At 34.6% G+C, this 27,547-nt stretch overlaps 1 protein-coding gene across 7 annotated transcripts in view; it reads right to left on the bottom strand.

Annotated features, from left to right (window-relative positions):
• The window catches only part of PPFIA2 (protein tyrosine phosphatase, receptor type, f polypeptide (PTPRF), interacting protein (liprin), alpha 2), a 514,858-nt gene that overhangs the window by 350,871 nt on the left and 136,440 nt on the right, over positions 1–27,547 (bottom strand). For 2 of the 7 annotated variants that reach the window (XM_011934127.1, XM_011934126.1), the window contains exon 1: positions 3,886–4,307. The exons of the other annotated variants lie outside the window; for them this stretch is intronic. In XM_011934127.1, coding sequence (XP_011789517.1) covers positions 3,886–3,966 — 81 coding nt within the window. In that variant the 5' untranslated portion in view covers positions 3,967–4,307. Of the gene's footprint in view, positions 1–3,885; positions 4,308–27,547 lie in introns of those variants that run through there. 7 annotated transcript variants of the gene reach the window in all.

Here is a 27,547-nt window from a genome sequence, read left to right on the forward strand (position 1 = left end):
GCATTAGATTCTCATAGGAGTGTGAACCCTATTGTGAACTGTGCATGTAAGGGATCTGTGTTGCACCTGCCTTACAGAAATCTCATGCCTGATGATCTAAGGTGGAACAGTTTCATCCTGAATCCGTCCCTTCCCCTCCCCTTCTCAGGTTCATGGAAAAATTGTCTTCCACAAATCCAGTGCCTGGTGCCAAAACGGTTGGAGAAGAGAAGTATTTTAAGCACAGAAGCAGCAGGTTACTGTGTTTCCATACTTATAGTAAAGCTTCTTTCTCTTGTTCTCAGTAGGTATGAAAAGTTAGCCACTTTTATACATAGTTCTGACAGATAATGTTATTAATGCTAGGATTCAATGGCTAAACAAATAAATAAATATATCCTAAACAGAAATAATTATTCTATGGGCCTAGGAGATACAATTCCTTCTATCAGAAATTAATCCTTTGGTTTGAAGAAATGGGTTGCAAACTTCACTTTGTTTTATATGTGATAGTCACACATTGTTGTTATGTATGAAAGTTTTCACAGAGCACCCATGAATAAAAAATGTAAATCCAGAATTTACCACCAAAAGTAGAGAAACTTTGTGAGCCTCAAAAGAATGTTTCTTGGCATGGTGAGGTGGCTCACTCCTGTAATTCCAGCACTTTGGGAGGCCAATCTTGGAGGATTGCTTGAGCCCAGGAGTTCAAGACCCTGGAAAATAGAGTGAGACTTCCATCTCTATAGAACATTAGAAAAGTAACTGGGTGTGATGGTGTGTGCCTATAGTCCCAGCTACTTGTGGGGCTAAGGTGGGAGGATCGCTTGAGCCTGGGAGGCTGAGGCTGCAGTGAGCCTTTATTGGGCCATGGCACTCCAGCCTGGGCAACAGAGCAAGAGGCTGTCTAAAAATAAAAAAATAATAATAATAAAAAAAAATTTTCCCTACTTTTGCTAGCAACTACTGACAAACTCCCATGAAAGTTTAGGACTGCACAGATATGGTTTGAAAACAGGTGGGTGAAGGTCTTTAATTTCTAGAAAATGAGGGGAGCCATGGTGGTGGCCAGGACCTCTGGGAGGAGGAACACATTAAGTCATGATTAACCACTCAGTAGGGTTAGTAGAGCAAATAGATGGTGTTATTTACAAAGATAAAGTTATGAAAGAACAAATGTAAAATCATGCTGAGACATCATTGTTATGGACCTAAAAGTTACAAAATTCACCATATATATATATATGTTTATTTCAAAGTAGGTTTTTCACTTGTATATATTTGAGTCCCACAAATTGACACTTCTAATGCATAAAAATACTGCAAATATTATTTTCCTCTAGTAGCTTTTAATTTTAACTTTTGCCAATTAAAGGGCATTTTAGAAACTACACTGTAGAACTTGACTTTTGATGAGAAGTCATTCATTAGACATACAGTGCAAATTGGGTGCTGGCATCATCCAGGGTCCAGGCACCTCTGAGTAGAAAACTGTAGGCACAAGTATATTCACAGTAATATAAAAGTGATGATTCACACTTAAGGGAATTAGTTTAAATTAAGTGTTACATATTCTATTTAAAAAGGCATATGTGCATGCTTAGAAGTATGAATGTGTTTGCCTAAATTAAAGATGCAATGAAAAGCAAAGTCTTGTACTAAGAATATCCTTCAAGTTCTTATTTGTTGCCTTTTCTCCTTTGAACTACTTAGGTCAAATGCATTCTAAATCTTACTCTTAAAATGTGATAGCATATCATGTCAGAAAAAAAATGACAGGACAGTTTGGATGTTTAATGAGAAGATGGAACTAAAACGCAGTATTATTCATGCTAAGCTCTCTTAAATATATTTGCATATGTTAACTCCTGTGCTAGAATTATTTTAAGGAAGTAAGCATTAAAATCCCAACTCCTTGATGCAGAATCATTTTAGAAGTACATTTACGCCATTTCATAATGACAACCATTTTTGAAAATTTAATCATTTTCTCAAGATACAGTTTTTGACAAATGGTCTGTTACTTTACAGCATCTCATTTGTTTTTAACAGCATTTCAACCAAAGAAAATATGCTGCCTCAATATGGGTTAATGTATATAGGTAAGAAAATCATTTAATTCTTTATAATCAATATATAATTCTAATAATCATTCAGTATAATTGTAATAATCATGTAATTCTTTCTTTTGGAAAAGAAAAGCCAAGAGTTGACTATTATATACCTTAATCTTTGTGCTTTAAAGGCCATCTTTATCTCTTTCTTCTACCAAAGGCAAAACAAACAACAATAGCAACAAAAAGATAAACATCAAAACTTAAACACATATTGTGTTAGAGACCTCAGGATCAAATATTTTAGGAAACTTAAAATGTAGGAGAACAGAGTTTATGTTTGGCAAAATTTATGTCTTATCTGAACTCCTAAGGTTTTTATAAGAATATGTTATTATCAACAAAAAGGGGGTAATTAAAAATTGTACCAGTGTGTTTTCAAAGAAAGTCACCTGCCAAGAAAGGTGTAAGATCTTTACTGAAAGAATTGTAAAAAGCCTCTGTCATGACCGAGCATATGGAATGAACTGATCCTTAAACTTTAAGAGACTGAAGTAGAATACCTAATGTCAAATGCTACCCAAAGAGTCAGCTGCAGGATATTGTAAGAGGTGTTCATATCTCAGTGTACAGAGGAGAAAAAAAAAGTAATAATTCTGTACAACAGCCCCAGGGCACTTGCATTTTGAATCACTGTCACAATAAGCAGATCACCACTAGGAAGAGAATATATTTTGTAAAACCACAGACTTGCACTATCAGTAGACATCAGTGTAAAACAAAAGAGGCAACAGAATTAAAAATAGAAGTATAGAAAAAGGAGAGAGAAAGAGTAATTCTATCTACTGCCTACAGTTTGCAAAGGCAAGAGACTTATAATTCAGATGTGCATTGATTTAGAGACCCCTTAAAAAATTCTGACTACCTTTATTATATTAATTCTCTAGGCCTTTATACTTATTTTTTCCAAGTATGGTATAATTATACAGCCAAAATAATTCAATGTCAGGCTGTTTATGTTTCCATAATGTAAAATATACAGGGAAAAGAATTTCATGTTCCCTTTTCATGTAACAATGATATGACTGAATTACAAAGTAAACCTTAGTAATGAAAGGCACAATTTGAAGATAAAAATAAGATAGAATCTGATCTAGTTTAGACCTAGCCATTTTCTAGACTGATGGTTGATTTAGTCACAGGCAATTGAAATACATTTAGTAGTTAACAGCTTTGTAACTCACATTTATATTATAAATCATTTTACTTTTCGATAACACAGAAAATCTTCCATCTTAATGAGTTTCTACTCTATTTCAAATTGGAAAGCATGCTAAATGTGGTTCTTAAACCTCCTGTATTGTTTATTGCCCTTATGTTATACACATGAGAAAATTAAATAATGGGAATTATGTTAAACTGTGTATATGAAATGCAAAATATTTTTCTAAGCCAAGAGGACTTAGTTTGCAAAGTTCACAAAATGTTTTAATTTTACTCTTTCTGTGATGCACAAGGAAAGTAACTCTACAATTTTTACCATATTATAACCATAAATAACAATATCAGGAGACACAACACATCTCATAAACCAAGGATGACACTGTAGCAGATCTAAAAATTCCTGTGGAAAATTGTGTTCACTTTTTTTTTTTTAATTCACAGAGGCTCTTAATGCCATCCTATATCCACAGTTTAAAGTAGATTAAACTAACATGCACATTATTCATTCCATACATTCTCTTCAACACTTCCACCCTTTTTAAGTCTTTCTTCCTTTATACAGCCCTTTATTAAAAGTTTGACAATACATTAACTTCCTAAGTAGTGAAGCCATTTAAAGCACACTTACTTGAAAAGTGTAAAACCGGGTCCCATTAGGAGGATGCACTTTAGGGGAGCCAGAAACGGTGTTCATATCCGAGAAAATCATTTCTGATCACAGAGACAATATAATCCACAAGGAGCTACAGATGCAGAGCAGAGAGCTTAGCGTACAGATAAATCCGTGCATGCATTGAGGGAGACTAGAGGGTAAAATGAAATCTGCCCCATCCTTCTTAGATACACAGTGATAGCATTTTGAATCTTTCTTCTACATTTGAAATCTTAGCTGAAAGATCATCAGCTACCGACCTTTTGTGAAGCTAGTTCTTTAGAACATACAATGTTTCTTTAAAAAAATTAAAAACACAGAAGGAAAAAAGCAAGAACCAAGGATAAATGGAGCTTGTGCAGAATCTGGCAGTGCTGTGGACCTGCCCATCTGTTCTCAGTGATAATCACCTCCCTCCACCACAGTCTAGCAGAGTGATTATGCTAAATATCCTGGTTAACCAATAACATACAGTTTCATTTCAGGGAAGCATGCACAGTGTATTCAGAGGACCTCTTCTGACTAACCTGAAGTATGTTTCATATACTGTTTAAAGCTCTATTCAGTAACAAATTGCCGTTTTATCACTCTTATTTCTGTATCTTTCTCAATCTTTTAGTCACTCCCAGACTTTTCAACAAGATGTGATTTTTTTTTTTTTTTACAAAGAGTTCTTTTATAATTTATAGATCAAAGTATATTACAGCTGTTACAGCTGGCTGGGACATTGAGAGGCAATAGCATACAATTCAGTAAGACTCTATATACTAGGAGTACTATCAAATAAAATGTACCAAATATTTTCCACTTTTCTGAACTGCTATAGAACATCATGAATACGAATGTAATTATTATTATCTCATTTCCCCATTTTAGCTAAAAAAAATTATGTTTGACAATCAGTGCTTCAAAAAGTACCACACATTTGTTTTAAATAGTCATAACCTTATTTCATATACATATATATACACAAGAATTAATAAAAAATATTTTATACACATGAAGATTTTCAACTCAAAAATCCAAAAATATTGAATGCAAACATGTAAGTTTTGTTGCAAACTATGTTCTTTTTGTATATCTTTAACAAATTCTTCAATTTGTATAAAAGATCATATTCATATGACTTGACAACTTTTAGAGGTAAAAATAAATGTTCCATTTACACATGGTTCAAACGTGGAGACTTCAGTAGGATAGGAAACAGAATAACCCAAAAGTGATGTCTTTGTGAAAGTATCTAAGATGACACAGTCATACATAATAAAATCCACCTACTTTAAACCTGAAGGCTGTAAAGGATGATGATTTACGCTTAAAACCTAAATTACTATTCATTAGTATTTCTGATTCTCCAATTACACATGAAATTTATAACATCAATGGAAAGGATGCAGAAAGGTGATCCTCAGTTCCTTTGATGGAACTCCTACATTCTGATAAATTATGTGTATAGGTTATTATTTAACTAGCAAACTGCTAAATAAACCAGAAAATTATTTTAATAAATTTCAATTTGGGAATAATTTCAGATTTATAGAAAATCTGCAAAGAAAGTACAGAGAATTCCTGTATATCCTTCATTCAGTTTTTCTTACTGTTATCTTGCATTACTGTGGGACAATTGTCAAAACTAAGAAACTGATTTTAGTGTATTATTATTAACTAAACTCAATACTTTACTTGGATTTTACTAGTATTGCCATTAATGTGCTGTTTGTATTTTAGGTTCAAATTCAGGATACCATATTTACTTAGTTGTCATGTCTCTCCAGTTTCTTTTGGTGTGTGACAGCTTTTCTTTGTTTCTCATGATGTTGATGGTCTTGAGAAGAATTGGCCAAGTATTCTGTAGAATATCCCCCAATCCCATGAAATCATATATGCTTGCCTGTTTTCATCCTGATTACACTGGGCTGTGAATGGATAAGCACACCACAGAGGTGAAGTGTCCTCAATCACATCATATTAGTGGTACATGACATCCACATAACATTATTAATGACATCAACCTTTGTCATTTGACTAACAAAGTTTTTGCCTGGTTTCTCTAGGGTAAAGTTACTATTTCCCCCTTTCCATACTCTATTCTTTGGCAAGTAGTACACCCTCAACAGAGGTGGTAATAGTGGGTGAAATTAAGCTTGGCCCCCTGGAAGAGAGTACCAACATATATTAAATATATTTCTCGGGTAATGGCTGGCCTCTTTTCTTTTAATTATTTACTTTTTCAGTTATTTACTTATAACAGTAGAGAACCATGTATATTTACTTTATACTCTTGTTTGTAATTTAATATTACATAATTTAGATTGTTTTTCATATTGTCCCAGCTTTAATCATTGGTAGTTTCTTTATTTCAGGTTGTCTCCTGTGTCCCTTGACATGCCCCCATCCATTTGTTTTTAGAACACTCAATGATTATTTTTAAAAAATGGTTTTCTCTTGCATAAATCACTTATGATTTGCTGAAGCTATTGATTTCCTTAACTATAACTCTAACTATTATTGTGAGTAAACTTGAAAAATTATGTTTTATTTTCCAGTATTTTAAAGCAGCTATATTATTCATTTTTTTCAAATTAATATTTTTCCTTCTGATATCTTAGTCCACATGGGATTCATTCAAATGATCATCAAATTTTTAAAATGACTTTGTAGATTTACTAGCTGTGGAAATCAGTTATATATGTGAAATATTCAAGATACATGTTAGGATCTAACTTCCTCTTGTGGTTAGCGGGGCCATGTAACTCATGTTCCCCAGAGAGCTATGAGTAGAAATAATCTCTCAAACAGAAACCTCAAGGTTCTTGAGAGTCAAGTTTTAAGAAAAAAAAGTTTGTCAAATAGATTTTTACCATGCAAATATAAACTCCATGTACTTTAATGTTTACCTGTCAACTGGGTCTAACACAACTGAGATCAGAAAATTCACCAGATTCCTTATTATTGTAGAGGAACTCATAAATCAAATGTTTTTGGTAAAATATCACATATTCTTAATACAGTCCCATGTATTTGCTGCATTTGCATCAGCCAGCAAACTATTTTATTTTAACTGGGAATGATGAAGCTTTCCAGCCAATAAGAATACACTTTATTTTTCATATTTCTTTGGTGGGGGAGGAGAGGAAAGTCGTATGGGTTAATGTTAAAAGAGGCAGGAGGGAGAAATAGTACTACTAATATATAATTATTTTAAGTATAATGCTTTATGCTAAAAATTATTGAAATTGCCAAAGTATACAATTTTTCCAGAACATTTTCTTCCTATGACTATTTTTGATAATGTTATCTCGTAATTCTAAATGACTATTTGGAAACATCTCAACTTTCCCTTCTGCCTGGTAGCAATAGTGAAGGTGTTATCCAGGTCTAAAAACTGCCAAGATGTAGAATTCTTCCATGTCCATTGTGGCTGAGGCTAAAGCTTATATATAAAGGTATGATCCTATCATTCTCATTCTGAAAGCCATGAGTGTTGGAGTTGCTGGAGGATGGAGAAGTGTCTGTCTCATTAAAAAAACACATCTTTTTAACTCATATTAATTGCCTAAAGGAAATAATAAGTATTTAGTCAGGGTCATTTGACATATTTTTTTTTTTCTGTAGGAAAGCCCCATTCAGTCAGGCACAAGAAGTCCTGATGGGCAGGAACTGAACAGTCTTGGAGCAGGCTCAGAGCTGTCCTAAGTTCCATGCCTAACATTTCATCTAGTACCGTACTTTCCAAACCTGGCTGGTTTGTAAGCTTAGGTGCATACAGTTTGAAAAACTATGAAGCCTCTCTTTGTCAAAATTTAAATACTTTAAAAGACTTAAATTACAGTACATCATAGGTATTGACAGATGATACTCATTTAAATGCATCAAATGGAATAAAGATGATCTAGCAATTTAATGCCCATCTTCTATTAAAAAACTAAAGAGCTCTTAGAAATGGAAATTTTATAACATCCCTTTTATTCCTTCAACTTTTTTTCCTTTCCTCCTGCACACAATTTTATTTTACTATATTGTAGTATCTTTCCATATTGTGTGCCTTAAAGTATTTTATCAGTAATAGTATAATTTGTTACTGCAAAAATATATAATATACACTTAAAATATTTTTCTTTTTAAATTTTAAAAGACAATATGGTTATAAGTGGTAAAACTTATCTCTTGAAATGAGTAGCATTCACAAATATTATTACCATACAATGTGCCAGAACAGAATAAACATATTAAAATGCTGATAAACATAGAAAATAAAATATTATGCCTGGATAAGACAAAAATGTATGTTTTTATGATACAACTGGAGTTTTATCTTTTTAAAACTAGCTTGTTTCAATTCAAACATACTATTAAAATTAGACAGAGTCCTAATTTTCAGTTTTGTAGATTTATTGTTGAGAAACCCTGTTCCCAGAAGTAACTAGATGGAAACTAAAAAAGGTTGTATTGTTGTTAGGGTTTTTATCAGCACTATTACTCAAATTTTCTAATTTCTTCTGCATATATACTAGAATCCAAAATATATTTTATAATAATCATTAAATACCTTGATTAAGTCATCTTCCAATTTTGTTGAAAGCTAACAACCAGAAAACATCTGGCTTTCAAAAAGGATTTGTTATGTAGCTATTAAAGTCATTCACTTTCCTAACACCTAAATCTATAATTTGAGTGGTTTCTTATTTTGGTCCTTGAAGTTTTGAGACCTTGGGGTAATGCGACACAGTTAAGATTCATGAGAAATATACACTCTGAAAAAGAAGATTGATTTAAATGAAGACAGAACTCCTTAATTGCGGCACTGTTCTCAGAATAATAAATTTTAGAAAAGGGTACATATAGGAGAAGAAAATGAATCCCTTGCAGATATCCATGTCCTTGTATTTCTTGGACAGTTTTCATACCTTAATTTTAAATAATTGTCAAACATCTATCCTTGTAATCAAACACATTTCAGGTGGTTGATAAATGTTGACTCAGTGAATGTGCTGCTTACACAATATGGCTAAATAATTGCTTTAAACATCATTTCTAATCAATATGACCAAAAATTAAAAATCAGCTTGGCCACAGTCTTATTAGAAATACTTCAGCATATGCTCAGAAAGTAAAGCAAAAAATTCAGTGACTACACTGAGTTCATTGTTCCTTAATAAGCCTCCATCTTCTCATTTATGAAATGGGGATAAGTATGCCTCACTCAAAGTCTTCTGTAACATTTAAATAAAATTAAGGTAGTAACACCCAAATTTGTCTCCATTCTCTGTTTCACCTTTTTTTTTTTTCCTTTTGAGAGAAAGAGAGAGAGGGAGAGAGAGAGACTTGCTCTTGTCACCCAGGCTGGAGTGCAGTAATGTGAGCACATCTCATTGCAGCATTGAACTCCTGGGCTCAAGTGATTCACAGTGTCCCTAGGAGCTGGAACTACAAAAGTGTGCCACCACACCGGCTATTTATTTTATTTTATTTTTTATAGAGATAGGGTCTTGCTATGTTGCCTAGGCTGGTCTCAAACTCCTGGCCTCAAGAGATGCTATTGAGTCAAGTCAGCCTCCCAAATTGTTGGTCATGAGCCACCACACCCAGCCTCTTCTTCACCTTTATTTACATGAAAAATACAAAGAATACATTCTCAAAAACAATCATATTCTCCAAATTGCTAGTGCTACTTGATATAATAGGTTTCAGGAAGTTCCACATTTCCCAAGAATAAAATAATAAGTAAATACAGAATTTATAAACTATGTTCAGTTACTCAATTAAAAAACTAATTATTTCCTAATAAGTTTACGATTAGGATTTTATTAAATTTTTTAAATGAAGTGGTAATTAAAGAGAAAGGTGTCACCATGAAAGTTCTGAAAATGGGGAGTTGCTCAAACCATTCACTGGAATAGTTACTTAGAAAAATGAAAATATGTCAATTCAAATATGTAATTTATATATATGTAGTTTTATTCATTCATTTTAAAATTATAGTTTTTGATATTAACATTTAGCAAAATTGATTTTAAATTTTTTTTTAAAATAATACATATTTTTAAATAAAACAGAACACTTAGCCCTAGAGAGCTATGGTTATTAATCACATATAGTGGATAATTTATAGTATAAGTGGCACATATTTGAGGGGAAAAGAAGAGCGATCAACCATTATTGCAGACAATAGACACAAAGACTGTCCTTGGTAAACCGGTAACTTGGTCTTGTGTTTACCATGGCCTTCCTACCCATGGTAAACACAAAAGTATGTTTACCTTTGAGGAGCTTTTATTATATTAAAGGAACAAAACAGATACACCTTTTGAAAAATTACTTTAAGAGCATTATATATATCAAATCCATTCTAAAGAATATAAACAAATGTGGACATTAATTTAGGCTTATTAATTAGGGTGACTTCATGGGTTACATTACCTGAAAATCTAGAAAGGTAAAAAGAACTAACATTCAGTACTTAAGTGTCAGACATGGACACATGGTATTTAATTTGAGCCATACACTGTCATTTAACCTGGGTAATATATTGATTTTACATATGAGAACATTGATATTCAAGAAAGTAGAATACCTTTCTCAATGACAGAATCACTATTCTGATTAAAAATAAAAATCCCTTTACATTACACCTGCCCCTTACAATTTTCCTTTCTCTTCCACATTTATTCATTTATTTATCCATTCAACTATGTATTAATCAAAGACTAATCACCAAACGCCTTACACTTTCCTGATATTGTTTCCAGGCTTTGGGGAAAGGATTATCAGATACAATGTCAGTGCTTCATGAACTTTAAATTTTGTGGGAGAGATATTAGCTAAGGAGAGGTAGTTAAGTAGCCAAACAACTGCGATGCAGTTTGACAAATGCTAACAATTGTCTTGATATAATGTATACTGAGTTCATCTGGAAACCACTCAACTCCAGGTATATGTCAGGGTGGCCCTGGCAAAAGCATGAGATTAAAGGCTTTTCAAAGAAAAGAATTAATGTTTGAAACAAAATGAAATGGCATGGAATATGGCTGAAAGCATTTCAGGACATGAGGTAACTGTGCTAGGTATGTGTTAGTATTTACAAACTTTTTTTTCAAGTAAAATTAGTAAAGACACTTAATCTTGTCATCATCCTTTTCCTATAAAATCAAATAAAATTAGAACATTCCTGTTTAAAAAAAAAGATATGAAATGTTGAGTCACATTTTCACACTTTTGGTTAGTATATTTTAACATCTTTCTTTAGTTTGCCAAATAGCTTTCCAAGATTATTTTGGGTTGCGAAGAAACTTCATTCTTAGTTTGATTGCTTTCAATTTATCATAAAGCCATTTCAACTGAAAATTATACATATATATACCATATATATATATATATATATATATGGTACAATATCACACCTCAAATAAAGTTTAATGTGCTTATGTTATCAATCATTGGTTTTCAGGCAATGGCTACCACTGTACATGAAGGGTAAATAACATACCCATTTTAATCACTACAGACAGACCACTACCAAAAATTTCTTAAGATGTGTCTTTTCCAAGACAGGTAAATTATGAGGTTGAGCTTCAGGAAGTTTAACATTAGGTATCCCAACCACCTGAATTTTTACAGAAAGGAGTTGAAAATGAAACAGTAAAAGTATGATTAAACTATACTTAACTTAAAATGGAGTAAAATAAAAATCCTGAAGCCAGACATTTGCTCTTAATAGAATTAAGAGAAGACGCCAAGAAATTGTCTAATACACCCTTGTGCCCTTAGGAACAATTATTCCTATTCCATCTGAAATGTATGTTATCAGCTTGGTGTTGTAAAATGTTAAAAAAAATACTTCAGAGTCTATGCTTTTATATCAGGAAATTCAACTCACATATTTTTATAACCCTTAAAAATAAGTTAGTTTTAAGAAACAGTTGTGAGATATATTCTGTTTTAAGACAAGCAATTTGATACAGTCTTTCTTTCATTCATTTGTGGGTACTGGATATAAAGCTCAAAATTTTGCTAAAATGATAAGAATTTGGGGAGTTAAATAAATACACTGAAAAGGCTGCCTATTTTCTCTTAATTTCTGATAAATGATCGGGGAAAATGGTCATACTGAAAGAACAATGGGGGGAAGAAGGAAGGGAAGAACATAGTGGTGAGAGAGAGAAAGATGAAAAGATGAAGATGAGAGAGAAGAGGGAGAGGAGAAAGGAGGCGAGGGTAGGAGATAGATACTATTACACTTTGCATGGTAGCACTATAGGATAACAAAGCATTTTCCAGGCAAACATTCAGTTATAATTCATGCCATATGGAATGAAATTTGCAGCCCAGATGGACAGTATATCCTAGTAAATTTATATGGATAACATATGAATGCAAGTTAAGTATGTAATATCACTAGCCTGTCTGTCCGTCTATCATCTATCATCTATAATCTCTCTATCTCTATTTAATCTAGCCATCTTCATATTTATCCACTTCTAACAGTATCTGTACCCTTAGCTTTATATCATGAGTTCTACAATATGTAGCAAAAATGACCCTTTGCAGATAGCCAAAACCCTGAGTTTACTCATTTGATTTGTTTTCTCAATTTTTATTCAGGGGTTACATGTGCAGATTTGTTACATGAGTGTATTGCATCCAGGTAGTGAGCATAAGAGCCAATAAGTAGTTTTTCAACCCATGCTACACTCCATCCCTTCCCACTGTAGTAGTCTACAGTGTCAATTGCTCCTATGTTGACGTCCCTGTGTGCTCAATGCTTCGCTCCCACTTATAAGTGAGAAAATGCAGTGTTTGGTTTTCTGTTTGTGTGATAATTCACTTAAGATTATGGCCTCCAACTCCATCTATGTTTCTGCAAAGGACAAGATTAATTATTTTTATATGGCTGCATAGTATTCCATGGTATATATGGAGCACATTTTCACTATCCAGTCCACCATTGATGGGCATCTATGTTGACTCCATGTCTTTGCAATTGTGAATAGAATGACACTGAACATACAAGTCCGTGTAACTTTTTGGTATAATGATTGATTTTCCTTTGAGTATATACCCAGTAATGGGATTGCTGGGTTGAATTGTAGCTCTAAGTTCTTTGAAAAATCTCCAAACTGCTTTCCACAGCGGCCGAACTCATTTACATTCCCACCAATAGTGCATAAGCGTTCTCTTTCTCTACAGCATCACCAGCATCTATTGTTTCCTGACTTTGTAAAAATACCCATTTTGCCTGGTGTGAGACAGTATCTCATTGTGGTTTTGATTTGCAATTCTCTGATTAGTGATGCTGAGTATTTTTTATGTTTGTTGACCACTGGTATGTCTTCTTTGAAAAGTATCTGTTCACTTCCTTTGCCCATTTTTAATGAGGTTATTTGTTTTTTGATTGTTGATTTAATTTCTTTAAAGATTCAGCATATTAGACTTTTGTCAGACACATAGTTCACAAATATTTTCTCCCATTCTGTAGGTTGTCTGTTTACTCTGTTCATAGTTTCTTTCACTGTACAGAAGCTTTTTAGTTTAATTGGGTACCACTTGTCCATTGTTGCTTTTGTTGTAATTGCTTTTGGGGACAGCAAAAAATTCTTTGCTAAGGCCGATGTTGAGAATGGTATTTCTTGGGGTTTCTTTTGGGATTTCTACAGTTTGAGGTCTTACATTTAAATCTTTAATCCATCTCTAGTTAATTTTTATATAAGGTGAAAGGTAGGGGCCCAGTTTCAATCTTCTGCATGTGGCTAGCCCATTATCCCAGCACTTTTAATTGAATAGGGAGTCACCTCCTCGTGACTTGCTATTGTCAGCCTCATCGAAGATCTGAGGGTTGTAGGTGGTAGCTTTATTTCTGAGTTTCCTATTCTGTTCCACTAGTTTATGTGTCTTTGTACCAATACCAGGCTCTTTTGGTTACTGGAGCCTTATAGTTTGAAGTTGAGCAGTATGATGCCTCCAACTTTGTTCTTTTTCTGCTTAGGATTGCTTTGGGTATTTGGGCTCCTTTTTGGCTCCATATGAATTTTAGAATAGTTTTCTCTAATTCTGTGAAGAATGACATTGGTAGTTTGATAGGAGTAGTTGAATCTGTAAATTGCTTCACGCATATGGCCATTTTAATGATGTTGGTTTTTACAATCCATGAGGATGGAATGTTTTTTCCATTCATTTGTGTCATCTGATTTATTTCAGCAGTGTTTTGCACTTCCTCTTGTACAGAACTTTCAACTCTGTGGTTAGCTGAATTCCTACGTATTTCATTTTCTTTGTGGCTACTGTAAATGGAATTGTGTTCTGAATTGAATTTTAGCCTAAACATTATTGATGTATGGAATTGCTACTGATTTTTTAACATTGATTTTGTATCCTGAAACTGTGTTAAAGTCACGTGTCATGTCTACTAGCCTTTTGGCAGAGTCTTTAGAGTTTTCTAAGTATAGAACCATATCATCATTGAAGAGAGATATTTTGACTTCTTTTCATACTTGGATGCCTTTTATTTCATTCTCTTATTTGAATACTCTGGCTAGGATTTCTCGTATTATGTCAAACAGGACTGGTGAGAATGGACATCTTTGTCTTGTTCCATTTCTCAAGGGGAACGGTTCTAATTTTTGCTCGTTCAGTATGATGTTGGTTGCGTGTTTGTTATAGATGACTCTTCTTATTTTGAGGTATATTCTTTTGATGCCTAATCTGTTGGGGGTTTTTATCATGGAGAGATGTTGAATTTTATCAAAAGTTTTTTCTGTGTCTATTGAGATGATCACATGGTTTTTGCTTTTAATTCTGCTTATGTGATGAATCACATTTATTGATTTACATATTTTGAACCAACCTTGCATCCCCGGAATCAAGCCCACTTGATTGTGGTGAATTAGCTTTTTGATGTGCTGTTGAATTTGGTTTTATAGTATTCTGTTGAGGACTTTTGCATCTACGATCAAAAGCGATACTGGACTATAGTTTTATTTCTTTGTTGTGTCTCTGCCAGATTTTGGTATTAGGCTGATTCTGGCTTCGTGGAATGAGTTAGGGAGGATTTTTTGGAATAGTTTCAATAGGATTGGTACGAGTTCTTCTTTATAGATCTGGTAAAATTCAGCTGTGAATTCATCTGGTCTAGGGCTTTTTTGGTTGGTAAGTTTCTTATTACTGATTGAACTTCAGAACTTGGTATTGGTCTTTTGGTATTGGCCTTTTCAGGGTTTCAATCTCTGCCTGATTCAATCTTGGGAAATTGTGTGTTTCCAGATATTTAACTATTTCTTCTAGATTTTAAAATTTGTGTGCATAGAGTTTCTCATAATACTCTCTGAGAATCTTTTGTGTTTCTGTGGGATCAGCTGTAATGTCACCTTTGTCATTTCTAACTGTACTGATTTGAATCTTCTATTTTTTTCTTTGTTAATATAGGTAATGATATGCCAATCTTGTTTATTTTTTCAAAAACCAAGTCTTGGTTTCATCAATTTTTAAAATATATTTTTGCATCCCAATTTTAATGTTCTGTAATTTTCGTTATTTCTTTACTTCTGCTAGTTTCGGGGTTGGTTTCCTTTTATTTTTCCTAGGTCCTTTCAGTGCAAAGTGAGAGTGTTAATTTGAACTCTTTCTAACTTCTTAATGAAGGTATTTAGGGCTATAAGCTTTCCTCTTAACATTGCTTTAGCAGTATCCTAGACATTTGGATAAGTTCTATACCTATTTTCATTAATTTCAAAGAATTTTTTATTTTAATGTTCACCTAGGGATTATTCTGGAGCAAATTGTTTAATTTTCATGCATTTGTGTACTTCTTAGATTTTTTTTGCTATCAATTTATATTTTTATTGCACTGTGATCCAAGAATGTACTTGGTATGGTTTTAATTTTTTTAATTTATTGAGACTTCTATTATGAGTAAGCATGTCATCAATCTTAAAATATGTTCTGTATGTAGATGAGAATAGTGTATATTCTATGGTTGTTGGGTGGAGTGTTCTGTAGATGTCTATTAGGTCCAAGTGGTCAAGTGTTGAGTTTAAGTCCACAGTTTCTTTGTTGGTTTTCTACTTTGACAATCTAAGGCTGTCAGTGGGGTGTTGAAGTCTCTCGTCGTTACTGTGTGATTGTCTAAGTCTTTTCGTAGACCATGAAGAACTTGTTTTATTAGCCTGGGTGCTCCAATGTTGGGTGTGTATATATTTAGAACGTTTAAATCTCCTTTGTTGAATTGTACTCATTATCATTATGTAATGCCCTTCATTGTCCTTCTTAATTTTTATTGGTGAAAAGTCTGTTTCATCTGATATAGAAATAGGGACCCTTCCTCTTTTTTATTTTCCATTTGCATGGTAGATCTTTCCTTATTCTTTTACTTTGAACTTGTGGGTGTTGTTATATGTGAAATGGGTCCCTGGAAGAAAGCAGAAGGTTGAATCTTGTCTTTTACCCAGTTTGCCACTCTGTGTCTTTTAAGTGGAACATTTACCTCATTTACATTCAAGGTCAGTATTGGTATGTGTGATTTTTGATCCTGTTATTATGTTGTTAGCTCGTTGCTATGTAGACTTGATTTCACAGTTGCTTTATAGTACCTGAGAGCTACGTACTTAAATGTGCTTTTGTGGTAGCAGGTTTTGTTCTTTTGATTCTAAGTTTAGCACTCCTTTAGGGATCCTTTGTAAAACTGGTCTAGTTGCAAAAAAATACCTCAATATTTGCTTGTCTGCGAAGGATTTTATTTCTCCTTCACTTATGAAGCTTAGTGTGGTGGGATTTAAAATTCTTGGTTGATTTTTTTTTAAGGACACTGATAACGATCTCCCCATCTCTTCTGGCAAGTAAGGTTTCTGCTAAGAGGTCTTTTGCTAGTCTGATAAAGTTCCTTTTGTATGTGACTTGACCTTTATCGCTAGCTGCCTTTAAGATTTTTTTGTTGCCGGGCTCGGTGGCTCAAGCCTGTAATCCCAGCACTTTGGGAGGCCGAGATGGGCGGATCACGAGGTCAGGAGATCGAGACCATCCTGGCTAACATGGTGAAACCCCGTCTCTACTAAAAAATACAAAAAACTAGCCGGGCGAGGTGGCGGGCACCTGTAGTCCCAGCTACTCGGGAGGCTGAGGCAGGAGAATGGCGTAAATCCGGGAGGTGGAGCTTGCAGTGAACTGAGATCTGGCCACTGCACTCCAGCCTGGGCGACAGAGCAAGACTCCGTCTTAAAAAAAAAAAAAAGATTTTTTTGTTAAAAAAATCTACATGCCCTGGGGACGATCAGCTTATCTAGTTGGGGTTCTCTGTATTTTTTATATTTTCATGTCCACCTCTCTAGTGAGATTAGGAGAATTACCGTGGACTATGTTTGCAAATATATTTTCCAAATTGTTTATTTTCTTTCTTTCTCCATCAGGAGTGCCAATGAGTCATAGATTTATTCTCTTTACATAATCCCATATTTCTTAGAGGTTTTGTTCATTTTTCTCAATTCCTTTTTGTCTTAGTTGCTTCAAAAACTGGTCTTTAAGCTCTGGGATTCTTTCCTCGGCTTGGTCTATTCTGCTGTTAACACTTCAAATTATATTATGAATTTCTTGTAGTGAGTTTTCCAGCTTTAGAAGTTCAGTTTGGTTCTTTCTTAAAATGGCTATTTTATCTTTCAAATCTTGGATCATTTTACTAGATTCCCTGGATTTCTTGGATGGGTTTACTTTCTCCTGAATCTTGATGAGCTTCTTGCCATCCAGATTCTGAATTCTATGTTTGTCATTTCAGCCATTTCAGACTGGCTAAGAACCATTGCTGAGGAGCTAGTGGACTTGTTAGAAGGGGATATTGTCTTTTTGAATTGTCAGAGTTCTTGAACTGATTCTTTCTCATCAGGGAATTTTGATGTCCTTTAACTGTAGTGTAAGTTGAGTATAGTCAGTTGGCTTTGTTTCTGGATGCTTTCAGAGCACCAGGGCTCTGTACAGGATTTTTACGTGTAGGTGAATGCTTGGGCTTGTTTTCACAGGTGTATATATCAACAGGATAATTTTTGATGCTGTAGTTTGAGCTGTGATCCAGTAGATGGCACTTAAGAGTAATCCTGGTAGCTAGGCTGATACCTAGCCCCATGACTCTTCTACTTCCCAGCATTCGCGGGTGTGCTATGCAGTGGTTGGGGAAGACAGATGGCTTGCTCACCATGTCTGCTCTCAGGAATTGTGGGGAGCCCCCTGCAATCACCAGCGCTGTGCCTCGGTTTCTTCTGGTAGGTGTTCCAGGCCACGAGGTTCTTTTTGGACAAAAGTTGTGACAGGGAGATATGCCACACAGTTATGCCACAGCTCTTCAGAGGGAAGCATGCCCCACTCCCACCTGGGCCCCGGGACCCAGCATCTTGCCCCTTTCAGTGTTCTGAGGTGGGGTTCCCCCTCCTGCAATGGGGGTTCCTCCCCTGCCTGAGTACTGGCCACAGCACTGAGCTGTTCACTGCAGCCCTGGGGAACCAGGACATCCGTGGTTCAGGGTTGGGTTCTAGCTGTGCCAGGGTATCTGTTGTGTTCCTGGGCTGTCTGGAAAGTACTCATATACAGCAACACATTCAGCAGGGCTGTGGAGACTGTGGGGCGCACCCAGTCCTGCAGGGCAGCTAGGCACAGGCTCTGTGGGGGTCAGGGGACAGCAATGTGGAAGGGCTCGCAGAATAGATGTGCCCCGGTCACATCTGTCGGGAAGAAAGTTCAGTTGTCTTCTGCCTCAGAAGTCAGCTGGGGCCAATGCCTCTGGGGGGAGCCGGGAGAGGGGCCCGAGTGATGGGCGTTTATGGCTGCTTTTCATTAGAGCTGCCAGCACAGAAAAACTCCTGGGCTCCATGCGTCTGAAGGCCTGTCTCTGCCTATTCCCTGGAGAGATCTCCTGACAGCTCACATGTCCATAGGGGATGCACGGTCCCCTATCATCAGGTTCCCAGAGGTCCGTGGGGAGACTGAATGAAATCTCATTTCCCTCACTCACCCCTTTCCCAAGAGCCATTAGTGGCTGGGAACTGGCCCTAGTGATCAGGTACCCTAAGTAAGGCTTCCAGCTTCCTTTCTATTCAGCCTCAGTTTCAGAGTCACATCTCCATCCACTATCAGCTGTTTCTCTCCAAATACCTGCTCAAAATATGGTGGCTGACTTAATAATTTGGTCTCTGTTGGTGGGAGCAGCGCTTTCCGGCTGCATCTAGTCTGCCATCTTGTCCCCCTGAGTTTACTCATGCATCCTGCTTCCGGGCCTTCTACTTCCCGGTCTTTTACTTCCAGACATTCTACAGCTGAGTATGCATAGGATCATAGAGCTCATTCTTTCACTCACTCACTTGTTCAACAAATCATTATTGAGGAGCTATGATGTGCCAGATAACAGCTATAGTTAGAACGGAAATGATTCTGCAGGTAAACTGGGAGACAAACTGCATTTGGTGGCACCCAAATGAGAAACTCCATTCAGTAAGTGTTGTCAAATTTAGCAGTTAGATATCGGATTAGAGGATCCCGAGAAAAAGAAAAAGAAAAAAAAAAAAAAAAAACTTCGAATACCTTAAAGTCTTTCTTCCAGTATCAAGAAATGTATTTTAGCTAATTCACCATTCACTGAGTATGTCACATACAAATGAAGACATATTTTAGACTCCATTGGGATAACAAGATATACAGGCAAGTGAACAAAAAAGGCACGTCAAAACTGAAATTTAAAACTTCTGTTTATAATAAGGCAAAATTAGTAAATCTGGTTTAATTCACATTTTGATGATGTTTTACTTTTTTACATAATTTCATAAAGTATATAATGAATGTACATAGATGTGTCATATATGTGTGTATGTATATGTGTGAACATTACATATATACACATGCACAAACATACACACACACAAATTTAAAATGGTGTTTACTTTCCATATTTTATTTCTTCTTCTTTGTTAACTGGTTTTCTCTGTGCTTAAATCAAATATTTCACAAAGTTTTACGTGTGTTGTCATGGTGATAGCCCATAATGACCTTTATGCTTAAATTATAACGTTAAATCATATAAAATTCAGGATTAAGAGTTTTGTTTTTGTTGGTCCTTTAACAGACATATGTTAGTTGATTAGAAGAACACTAATTTTACAACGTAGTCATTTCATTATATGCTGTTAAGTTTATTTCATGTTTTGAAATATATGTCATCAACTAGTTTTACAGAAATTACATTAAAGCTCCAGAGTGGGATGTTATTTCTTCACCTATCACTCTGGATACCAGATGCCTACATAGTTCCAGATTTTAAAATAATACCTGGAGGAGTTTTAAAACCATGACTTTTACAAACACAAAAAGAGTTACCTGAGCAATTTGGGGCCCACTCTATGACATGAGAACCACATACAGATTATTAGATGTTGAACTTAAACTTGCACATGCCCTCCATGCTCATCTATCTATTATGTAGTGCACCTTTGATGTTAAATTTCAACCACTTTTTGTTAGCAACTGTTAAAATTCTTAAGCATTTCTGACTCAACAAAATATTTCTTCTCTGGATAGATTTAAATTATCCACTTTATTTACTGTTCTGTGCCAATATAAGTTCTATGATACACTGTACAGTAATCATTAAATCAAGATACAAAGATTTCTCAGTCTCTCTTACATAATTTGGGTTTTTTAAATCTACAAGTATAATTCCTAGCCACAGTTTGAGAGGTAATAAGTTTCCTTATTGTGCAAACGTTATGCAATCTATGGAAGTTCTAGTGTACCACTGCTAAGGACTAGAACAATGCAGAGCATAGAGTTGGTATTCAATAACTATTTAGGAAACATTAAAGACATCTTCCTCTGGCTGTTTTGCTTCTCTGTGAGTGTGAGTTGCATTTTAATATTAATTATCTCATTTGACCTGCTGAATAGTCTTCAGAATTAGAAAATACTTATTCTCAGATTATTACAGTTAGTATGTGGTACATCTAACACTTAAACTTTGGGCTGAATGCACTACTTGGTACTTAATAGGCTAGATTTTGGTGACTGAATGAACAAGCAAAATAATGACCAAATCAAGATATTCTAACTACCAAACCATATTATTTCTATTAATTCATACTGTCTAGTAGGTTAGATTGTTTTAAAAAATATTTTTATGGATTGTTTTTAAATATAGGGACATGCCCCTTTGCATACCTACATGCATCCAGTTAGCCAAATGCACACACAGTATGCTAATCTCCCTGCACGTATTCACAGAGTATTGGGGGAAATATGATATTAATGAAAATAAATATATGTTATTAGAAAAAGAAAGCAGATGTTTTAGTGCTCTTCAATGTATGCTTTAGCATACATTTTATTCATACCATTGCAGAAGAAACAGATGTAAATGATAAGATGAGAAGAAAAGAAGAATCGAGATAATAACCAATTATATGCAAGGACTTTAGGATAACATTTACATGGGTAGCATGGAATAACAGAAGAAAATTTTAAAACCCAGTAATTTAGATGAATGGACATTACATGCAAAATCCCATGTTTAAGATGCGAAAGATTAATGCTTTACAGGAATATTAGGCAAAACTGTGGAGTAGACTGATGCAATCTTTAGGCCACCTTATTTCTTACTTATCAAGATCTCTACTGCCACTCTTACCTTGGTAGCAAATACATTATTTTCTCCTTAATTTTATTTTCCCAAGAATTTTGTTTAAAAGACAAAGCCAATCACTCTCTTGTTTTATTTCTACTAAGAACAATAACAATGGCCCCATAGTTACCATTTATTGAATATTGTATGTAGAACATGATGTTGCTCTTTATAAAATCTTCTAGTAAATCTTCTAGAATAGTAATAATAATAATAATGATAAACCTCTATTTATTCTTCAATTACGCATAAGGAGTCTTAGATAAATGATGCAAATTGTCTAATATCACATAACTAATAAGTTGGAAAGTCACAGTCTTTGAAATTAGATCTACCTTATTACAAAGCCACAGTGTAAATTAACATTACATCTTGGTACTGCTTTATGTGACATGGATTTTAAATCTGTGCAGAATATGAAAAAATAATTTATTTAATATATAAAACAATATTTAGGTGACTGGCTATCTGATTAAGTCTTTAATTTTATGTAATTGTTCAGATGTTCCTGATGGAGCAGATGGGTTGGGAAAGAGAAAGGTATCAAAGACAGCTGCAAGGTCTTTGGTCTGAGCAGTTGCTAAAGCTTTTCACCTATGCAATGGAAGGTTAAAATAACTGAAATGGGGAAGGCTGCAGGAGCAGTAGGTTTAGGAAAAATTCAAGTGCTCACTCTCGCACATGTTGAGTTTAAGGTTTCTATTAGTCACCTAGAGATGTCACATAGCCAGGTGGATATACAAATCTGGACACCACATTAGCATATACACTGAAATGTAAAAGACTGAAATGAGATCATCAAGAAAGTGAATGCAAATAGAGAAATGGTCCAAGCTGGAGACCCTAGTGGGTTCCAACAATTAGAGTCCCGGGAGACCAGCAAATAAAAATCTGTAGGAGCAGTTGCTACTATTGGAGGAAGACCAAAAGAGCAGTGTGAACTAAACTGCTCACGTTAATCCAGTAATTAACCTGAATGTTTCTCAGAGGTCAGCTAAGATGAGGACTGGGAACTGACTATAAGATTCAACAATGTAATCTGGCTTTATTGGAAGGTTAAGAGAAAAAGCCAGATTGAACTACATTTAAAAAGAAATGGGAGGAGAGAAATTGGAAACCATATTTTTGTGCATATTTTTACTTTTTTATCCATATTTTTACTTTTTTTTAGCACATTGTTTCAAAGGGAAGGAGAGAAATGGGCAGCCCCTGGCAAAGAAAGGAGGAATAGGAATAAGAGCATGTTGTGCTGAGGGAGAGGTTCCAGTAGAGGATGAAAAATTGATGATGTAGGATGAGAAGTGGATATTTACTAGAGCAATGTCCTTGAGTAGATGAGAAGATACAGAATCTACAAGAGAAGAGATTGGATTTGAGTGAAGAATGTACTATCTTTGATAACAGATGGAAAGGCAGAGCATGTGGGTTTACATGCTGGTAATTGTGATGATGGGAGTCTGTGCATATTTTCGGGAAATCGAGAAGCCAGGATATCAGCTGAGAGTGCTGTTGGGGGAGAGAATTTTGGATGTTTAAGAAGTGAAGGACTCAATTCAAGGCTTGAGCATCTTTCTTTGTCTGTATCAGTATATTGTAGAAATAGCATGATTTTCTATCTGTATCATGATGTGAGCAAGATTGAGAAATTGATTTAGTAGAACCTTATCCACAAAATCTGCTGACTAAAATTTCCTTTTGAGAGGTCTTTTTACCTTTTTCTCCATCAAATTCTAGGTTTTTTATGCTGATGGTCTCTTCTAATTCCAGGCATGTGATCAGTTTTCTATTATTAGGAAAGTCTAACAAGTATATTATTAATTCAAATGACTAGGTAAGAAATAAAGGGGTTAAACACCACTTAGAGAATGACCTCAGCAAAACTTCATTTTTACATATTGACACTGAATTATTAAGAATGTCATGGATCACAGCCACTTAACTGGAAATGTAAACACCTAAAATACTATGATCAAATCACAATTTTTCAGCTTGCTGATTAGGAGGTCATGTAGATACAGAATTAAATTTATTATGCCATGGTAAATTATGGACATACATTAATTTATTTAATTGTCTTTCTGTGCTTGACATTCACTACACATTTACTTAAATGAAAGAACCATAAATGTTAATATTTCATAATAAATGCAGAAATTCTTATTACAAATGCTTTTCTTTAATATTAAAAGGGCACACATTCAGTAACATAATTACAATGCTTTAAACAGCATTATACATACTGGCAGTCACAGTCATGCAAACTTAATTTGATTGAACTGATTAGGTGCAAGGAGTCAGATATTTCTCTCAATGCTGATTGCATTATTATTAACTCAACAACACAGTATGTATAACAGTTAAAAGCATGGGCTCTAGTGTCAAAGAGATTCAAGTTCAAATTGTCACTCTTCTGCTTTCTAGATGAACAAAACTTTGAGTTAGCTTTTCTGAGCCTCAGTTTTATTCTCTAAAAAGTGGGAATTAAAGTAGGTTTTTAACTTACTAGGCCATTGCAAAAATGAAAGGAAGTAATGTATGTAAAGCACTTTATGTCATTGCCAGCCTCTTAGTCACTCAAAAGAAAAAAAAAATTCATCTTTCTAAATTTACTTTTGCCCAGTAGATTGTGTTGAATTTGTCCCTTTCTTATGTGTTTTTCTGTTGTCCAAAATTATCTTTTCACATTTATCCAGATCCAACTCCAGCATCACCTCTGTCATATCATCTCTTCAATCTAGAGGAATGGTTCTTTCTACTTTCCCACCACTAGTCTGTAGATCTGTTGTGGCCCTTTTAAGGTCTGCAATAGGCAAGTTATACACGTTATTGTGCCTGCCCCTTCAACTTCGAGCTCCTAGAGAACTTGAATTGTGTTCCTCCTGTTTCCATTTGTTTTCCACACAGTAGCCTATGATATCTGTAAACACGTAGATCAGGCCACTCCATTTTCCTAATCCCAATCCTCCAATAGTTTCCTGTCACATTTCTGAGAAAATTCAAAGTCTTTTCCATAGCCTACAAGCCGTACAATATTTGACCCTGGTCCTCTCTCTGTCCTCACTTATTTCACACTATCTCCTTACACACTATCCTCAGGCAACACAAGTGTCCTTGCAGTTCACAAAGCATAATGTTAATTGATACATAAAAGACCTATTAAGCACCAGCAATAAGTTGCACACTATTCTAGGTATTTAGGATACATTAGTGAACAAAATAGACAAATACTCTTCCATGTAGAGTTTCCACTGTAGTGGGGAGAAGTGCAGAGAAATATGTAAAAAGTAAATGAAACTGTATGTGACTGGGGAAAAGGAAAGTGAAAAGAAGTAGAGCTGGTATGGAGGGACAAGAAGTAGAGCAAGGGATAAAGGGATTCGTGAGTTGTGATTTTAAATCCTCCATTAAGTACGCTTTCTCAGGGCATTTGCAATTGCTGATTTTTTTTTTTTTTTTTTTTGGCCTTGCTTTCTCTGCAGTCCGCCCAATGATTCCCTCCATCAGTTAAGTATCTGTGCAAACAGAAACATCTGTCAACACTTCTGAGAGCCCTAAAGAGTGCAAAAAGGCACGCCTCCACTCCCACAGTACGGCTCTCTGCTTTCTTAATCAGCTTTATTTTTTCCCTTGCATTTTTACTATGTGTAAATGTGTGTGTTTGTGTGTGTGTGTGTGTGTGTGTATTCGATGAGGAAATATATTTTTTTCTGTTTTATTAACTGTTTTATTCCTAGTACATAGGGCACAGTTTGGCATAGAGTTGCCAATAAATATTTATTAAATGAATTAATGTAGGTAATAGTTTCAACTAATGATTATTAAATTTAAAAGGTAGAGAAAAAAACTGAAATTTAATCACTAATGTATTACTTCTGAATAATTAAAAGAATTTTCATTTTAAAACCTGCTTTAGATACCCATGGCGCTTCATTCATTAATTCAACAATTATTTTTTGAGTGAGATTATTCATTCATTAATTCAACAATTATTAGTCAAGTACCTATACTAGTCTAGGCTTTATATTAAGCATTGGAATACAATTCAAAGGACACAGTTATTTTTTAAAGTCATTCTTAATTATTAAAATGCTGTATCTACTTTATTATAAAAATAAAACAAAAAAATTGCTTGTGAAGATCACCACACTGTCTCCTTTGGGTTAAATCATCATTCAGTAATGGCCTTAGAAGCTTGGTTTTTTTGTCCTATATGTTTCTTACTATAGTCTTCTCTTTGCACTACAAGTGAGGTAAAATACCTCTCTCTGGTAATGGGCTGGGAACATGTGAATTGGTAAATGTGCCTTCTATTCTTAGGAGCTCTGGTCCTGAGTACAATGACACTCAAGTGATTAGTGAAGTAGACCTATAAAGTGTGGTTAATCATACACGTTAGATATGTAACTTTTCAATTCAAGCTGTCCTATAACCCAGCAAAAGCAGTCCACTTAAATGCCGTAAGATGTAAGTATCAGTTTTCTTCTCTAAAGTTCTACTTGGACATGACCTGATTTCAAAAATGTGCCCATTTAAGAGTGAATCAGACTAGTTAATATCTTCACTTGGTGTCAATTTACTGCAAGATAGTAAAAAAAAAAAAAAAAATCTGTTACTTCCTACTTGGGAATACAAATAAATAATTTTTCTGGAACGAGAAATTTAAGTAAGATCTTCATTATTATCTTCATTATTATCTTCATTATTATTATTATTATTATTATTATTATTCATTATTATTATCTTCATTATTATAAGGCAATTCTAGTAGAGATAAGTTGACTGGATAAATAAAAAATAATAAAAAAATTAAGACTGGCTTATTAAAAAAAGATAAAACATATATCAAAAGTAAAATATACTACAGCTGAATCATAATTTACAATTTTAAGGAAAAAGTTTATTCTGGGAAAACTCCGAACATGGTTCAAAATTTTCCTTTGGATCCAGAAGGGATGTTATAGTGGATGTTTTAATGCATCAGCTTTTTGTATTTTGGCAATTAAACTATAACTAAAACCCAGAACCATAAAGATATAAACAAATGTCCAAAGCTTAAGGTGAGAGACAGCCACCAAGGCATATTCTGGGGCCAGAGAATGCCTAACAAACTGTATGAACTTAGACATCTACTACTGATTTTAAACTGTTTTCTGCCTGATGATGTAATATCTTGTGCTGTCCTAAAATTAGCAGTGAAAGTCTGCATTAATGACACATTGGGGAAGAAATGCAATGGGATGCATTCATGCAAACTTTAAAGAGGCTCAGCAGAGGACAGAATCTGGTAGGAGTGGGGCTGAGATTATCTGAGGTAATCGGAATTGAGCTTGAAGTATGGATCTGAAGTAAAAGATTTCAGGCAAATGTAAACATTCCTCTGGCATCTTCTAAAATATTAAGGTCACTGAGATACCCATGTAAAATCAATACACCATTTAGACATTAAAGGGAAAAAAGTTCAAAAAGTCATGTATTCTTTTACCAAATATTTTACTCAGTTTCTACAGCTATATGAATTGGTATGTAATGAAATGTGAGCAAAACGGGAAAAAATTTGTCTTCATAGAGTTTATCTTGCAAGAGAATAAATAAGCAATTTATACATCATGGTAGAAGAAATCAGAGATAAAATCAGAGAGAAGGAGTAGGGGAGTTGAAAAAATATCTTAGAGGTAATTAGGGAACCCCTCAATGACAATTTAACATTTGAACAGAGATGAGGTGAGAAAGGGAGTCATAGAGGACTCAAAGAGCATAACAGGCAGAGAGAAGAAGACACAAATCCAAAGGTGCTAGGTAGGCAGTATAATTAAGGTGTGACTGAAGAACAAAGAGCGATTTATCCAAACTGAGTAAGTGAGCAAGGGAGTAGTAGTTAATGAAAGCAGAGACATAACAAGAATCCACATTGTGTTGGCTCTTGCATGGCATTAACTGGACATTGATTTTTATTCAGAGTAAGATCAGCAGGTAGTGTGAAAGAAGCTTTGGAAGGATCTGAGC

This window comes from Colobus angolensis, unplaced genomic scaffold, assembly GCF_000951035.1.
Source record: "Colobus angolensis palliatus isolate OR3802 unplaced genomic scaffold, Cang.pa_1.0 Scaffold131, whole genome shotgun sequence".
Lineage (NCBI taxonomy): Eukaryota > Metazoa > Chordata > Mammalia > Primates > Cercopithecidae > Colobus > Colobus angolensis.